Source organism: Melopsittacus undulatus, chromosome 4, assembly GCF_012275295.1.
Source record: "Melopsittacus undulatus isolate bMelUnd1 chromosome 4, bMelUnd1.mat.Z, whole genome shotgun sequence".
Lineage (NCBI taxonomy): Eukaryota > Metazoa > Chordata > Aves > Psittaciformes > Psittaculidae > Melopsittacus > Melopsittacus undulatus.
Window position 1 is genome coordinate 103,344,893 of NC_047530.1, and position 4,000 is coordinate 103,348,892.

Sequence of the window (4,000 nt, forward strand, 5' to 3'; positions counted from 1 at the left end):
TATCAAATCTAAATCTCCCCTGGAACAGCTTGAGGCCGTTTCCTCTTGTCCTGTCACTTGTTACCTGGGAGAAGAGACCGACCCCCGCCTCACTACAACCTGCTTTCAGGTAATTGTAGAGAGCGATAAGGTCCCCCCTGAGCCTACTCCAATCTAAGCATCCCATGCTCCCTCAGCCGCTCCTCATCACAGGTACTCCAGACCCTTCACCAGCTTCGGCAGGGCGGGTGGCCCCGGGGTGGTTGTCCCTGCACAAGGGATATGTGGTGGGGAGCAGGCAGAGCGCTGCCATAGGGATACGGATAAGGATAGGGATACAGGCAGAGGTACGGGCACTAGCAAGGCAAAAGCAAGGGGGCGGTGCCGTGTGGCTCCGCCCCCTCGGCGCTGATTGGCTGAGTGAGGTGACGTAGAACGGGGCGGGGCGCGGGGCCATGCGGCAGCCCGGGGCGGCGGCAGCGGAGGTACCGGTACCACCGGCACCGGCACCAGTTGCGGGGCCGCTTTCCTGCCCGCGGCGCGGCCCCGCAGAGCCATGGGCGATGGGGGGCTGCCGCCCGACTGCGGCCCCCAGAACCGGTCGGTGGTGCCGCCCGGGAGCAGGCAGCTGCCCGCCGCCGAGCTGCTGTCGCAGCAATGGGCGGTGGGGATGAGCCTGCTGATGGCCCTGGTGGTGCTGCTCATCGTGGCCGGGAATGTGCTGGTGATCGCGGCCATCGGGAGAACGCAGCGGCTGCAGACCCTCACCAACCTCTTCATCACCTCGCTGGCCTGCGCCGACCTGGTGATGGGGCTGCTGGTGGTGCCCTTTGGGGCCACACTGGTGGTGAGGGGCACCTGGCTCTGGGGATCTTTCCTCTGCGAATGCTGGACGTCGTTGGATGTGCTCTGCGTGACAGCCAGCATCGAGACCTTGTGCGTCATCGCCATCGACCGCTACCTGGCCATCACCTCGCCTTTCCGCTACCAGAGCCTCATGACCAAGGCTCGGGCCAAGGGCATCATCTGCACCGTCTGGGCCATCTCCGCCCTGGTCTCCTTCTTGCCCATCATGATGCACTGGTGGCGGGATGAGGACCCCCAGGCACTGGAGTGCTACCAGGACCCAGGCTGCTGCGACTTCGTCACCAACAGGGCTTATGCCATCGCCTCGTCCATCATTTCTTTCTACATCCCTCTTCTCATCATGATCTTTGTGTACCTCCGGGTGTACAGAGAGGCCAAGGAGCAGATTATGAAGATTGACAGGTGCGAGGGCCGGTTCTATGGCAGCCAGGAGCAGCCACAGCCCCCCCCACCTCCTCACCACCAGCCCATCCTCGGCAACGGCCGAGCCAGCAAGCGAAAGACCTCCCGCATCATGGCCATGAAGGAACAGAAAGCCCTCAAGACTTTGGGCATCATCATGGGAGTGTTCACCCTTTGCTGGCTCCCTTTCTTCCTGGTGAACATCGTCAACGTCTTCAACAGAGACCTGGTGCCGGACTGGCTCTTCGTTTTCTTCAACTGGTTGGGCTACGCCAACTCTGCTTTCAACCCCATCATCTACTGCAGGAGCCCCGACTTCCGTAAGGCCTTCAAGAGGCTGCTCTGCTGCCCCAGGAAAGCCGACCGGCGGCTGCACGCCAGCGGTGGGGAGCTGGCCCCGCTGCCCGGGGGCTTCATCAGCACCGTGGGCTCCCCCGAGCGCAGCCTGGCAGGGACCTGGTCCGACTGCAACGGAGGCACAAGGGGCGGCAGCGAGTCCAGCCTGGAGGAGAGGCATAGCAAAACATCCGATTCGGAGTCCAAGGTATAGGGGGGGAGCGTGGGGGGCCGCGCCGGAGCCGGGGCAGGGGGAGTAGCAGGCAGGGAGGCAGAAGGGAGCAGAGAAATCCCCGGCAGCTGCCTGGCGGTAAGGCTAATGCCAAGCAAAGCTGATCCCCGTCTGAGCAGGGAGAGAGTGGGTGTTTCCTTAGGAATGTAAGCAGGTGAACTGGTGCACCACATACCTCATCCAGACTACAGCAAATAGGAAACCCACTGACCGGAGAACTATAGACAGCCCCAAAGACAGACAGCTTCTAGTTAGGAGACGCACTTTCGGAAGCAGCTGTGGCAGCAGCGCCTTTTGCTCGGGCGGCTTGTCCCAGGACCGGGCTGGTGGGTGAACCTGAGCTGGGCTTTGGCTCTGCTGGGTTGGGGTCCCTGCCACCCCCTGCCTTACCCAGGGATGTTGCACACCCCAGGGATCATTCCCTGTGAGGTTTTGGGAGCCGCAGGGTCCGTGCCGAAGGTGCCCAGGCAGAGAGTACGGACCCGTGGGCAAGATGAGTTTTAAGCTCGGAGTAGCTTCCACAGATGGAAGGAAATAATGAGTAGTGAGGAGCACAGGTATACTTTGACAGGGGGATTAAAAACCCAACCCACACTCTTACGCTTTCCCCCCCTGCATCAGCAAGCAGTGAGTTGCTGTGCTTATCTCCTTCGGCCAGACAATAGCAGTCAGGCTGAGAAACTTCTACCTCAAACTGTGCATATTGTACAGGGGAATAAACGGACCATGTTTATATTAAACAGCGTATTTACATACCACTAAGAGTATTTTATTAAGTGGAGGGGGGGGGGGGAGAGAGCCTTCTGCAGCTTGTTCATTGTAATTGCAGATGAACAGGGGAGGGGGGGAAATCCTGGCAGCAACAACAAATTACTGCACATTTCCTAAAAAATGGCAACAAAGCCGGTTTTTTTGCACAGTGTTAAGAGTTGTAAAGTGATTTGGAGATGTTACTTGCACACATGCCCACGCACGTGATTTAAAGGTGAAATGGAGGTTTGAATAACACCACCCCTGACCCTCATTTCTGGTTGTGTCTGATCTGTTATAGTTTTCTTGAGAGAGTGGCGTTCTTTATATTATTTTATGAAGGTACTGTAAATATATCCCTATTATAAATTAAAATCTGTTAAGAGACTATTATTTTGATTTCCAAATGCCCACGTGAATCTGCTGTTATTTTAGCACTTGTGTGTCATTTCCATTTTCCTCTCTGTGTGTGTTTTTTAACGTATTTATACTCTGGTGCAATTTACTACTGTGTAAGTAATTGGTCTATGTGCAATAAATACCGTTGCAGCACAAGCAAGCGTGTCTCTATAGGTTTTGAAACAGTACGTACCTATAATGGGAAGAACAGCATTTGTTTTTCTCCAAAGATGGCTCTGATTACCAATGCAACTCTATCTAATGGCTTTTCCTGACACAGGGTTGTAAAAAACGTGTTCGAAACCCAATAAGGTTGTGTTCCTGTCGCAGCGAGGTCTGCTGACTTCCCTTACAATTAATGGCTAAAGACAAGGTGTTTCCACTCTGATAATGAATGCTCTCATTTTCTGTGACTATTCCTTTCTGGAGTATATTCTTTTCTGTTTTCTTTCCCCTGTTAGGAGTACGTGGCTGGGAGTCAGGAGACCAGAATATTTAAGATTACAGAGGATGTGTAATTTGAAAGCTAAAAATGGTCTCGAGTAGAAAGAAACCTCCGTATGCGGTACACGCCACCCCACAAGTAAGTCCACCTCGTGCCGACAGTGGGCTTGATCCTGCCTGAGTGAGGTGGGTGCTGTGTGCCCGGCGGGTCCCGGTGCTGAGCGTGGAAGCTGGGGGAGATCCCTGCCCGAAAAGCAGCCGGAGGAGGCTCATGTAAAGGGGAGATGGCAGCCAGGGAGCTGGTCACAGGAGTCTGGACTTTGGTTCCCTCTTACTGTAAAGAAGGAGTTAAACCTCTGAGGGAACGGCTGGGGAATAACTGGAGCAGGATCGGACTCTGGGACAGACTTAAACACCACTGAAACCTCTTCTGTGTCACTGGGTGAAATAAAGCTGCCGAGTCTGTAGATCGTAAAGCTGATGGTTATGTGCAGTGTGGCTTCCCTGTGCTGACAACAGCCACATATTCCTTGGGGGCCAGATTATGATAACTGAGTGTTACACTGTGGATTGATCCGAGCAAGGAGCTGC

General features: G+C 55.0%; 1 protein-coding gene across 1 annotated transcript; it reads left to right on the plus strand.

The window, feature by feature from the left end:
- The first annotated feature begins 535 nt into the window (after positions 1 to 535).
- On the plus strand, positions 536 to 3,775 carry ADRB1 (adrenoceptor beta 1). Its single transcript, XM_034062091.1, has 2 exons — positions 536 to 1,792; positions 3,427 to 3,775. Exons 1-2 carry the CDS (start codon positions 536 to 538, stop codon positions 3,481 to 3,483), a joined length of 1,314 nt encoding a protein of 437 aa, XP_033917982.1. The 3' UTR covers positions 3,484 to 3,775.
- Positions 3,776 to 4,000: the final 225 nt, after the last annotated feature.

Bases quoted from the DNA above. Each gene is read 5' to 3' on its own strand.
- ADRB1 (XM_034062091.1), top strand. From the start codon at position 536: ATGGGCGATGGGGGGCTGCCGCCCGACTGCGGCCCCCAGAACCGGTCG. The intron at 1,793-3,426 runs GTATAGGGGGGG...TTCCCCTGTTAG, and splicing joins CATCCGATTCGGAGTCCAAG to GAGTACGTGGCTGGGAGTCA.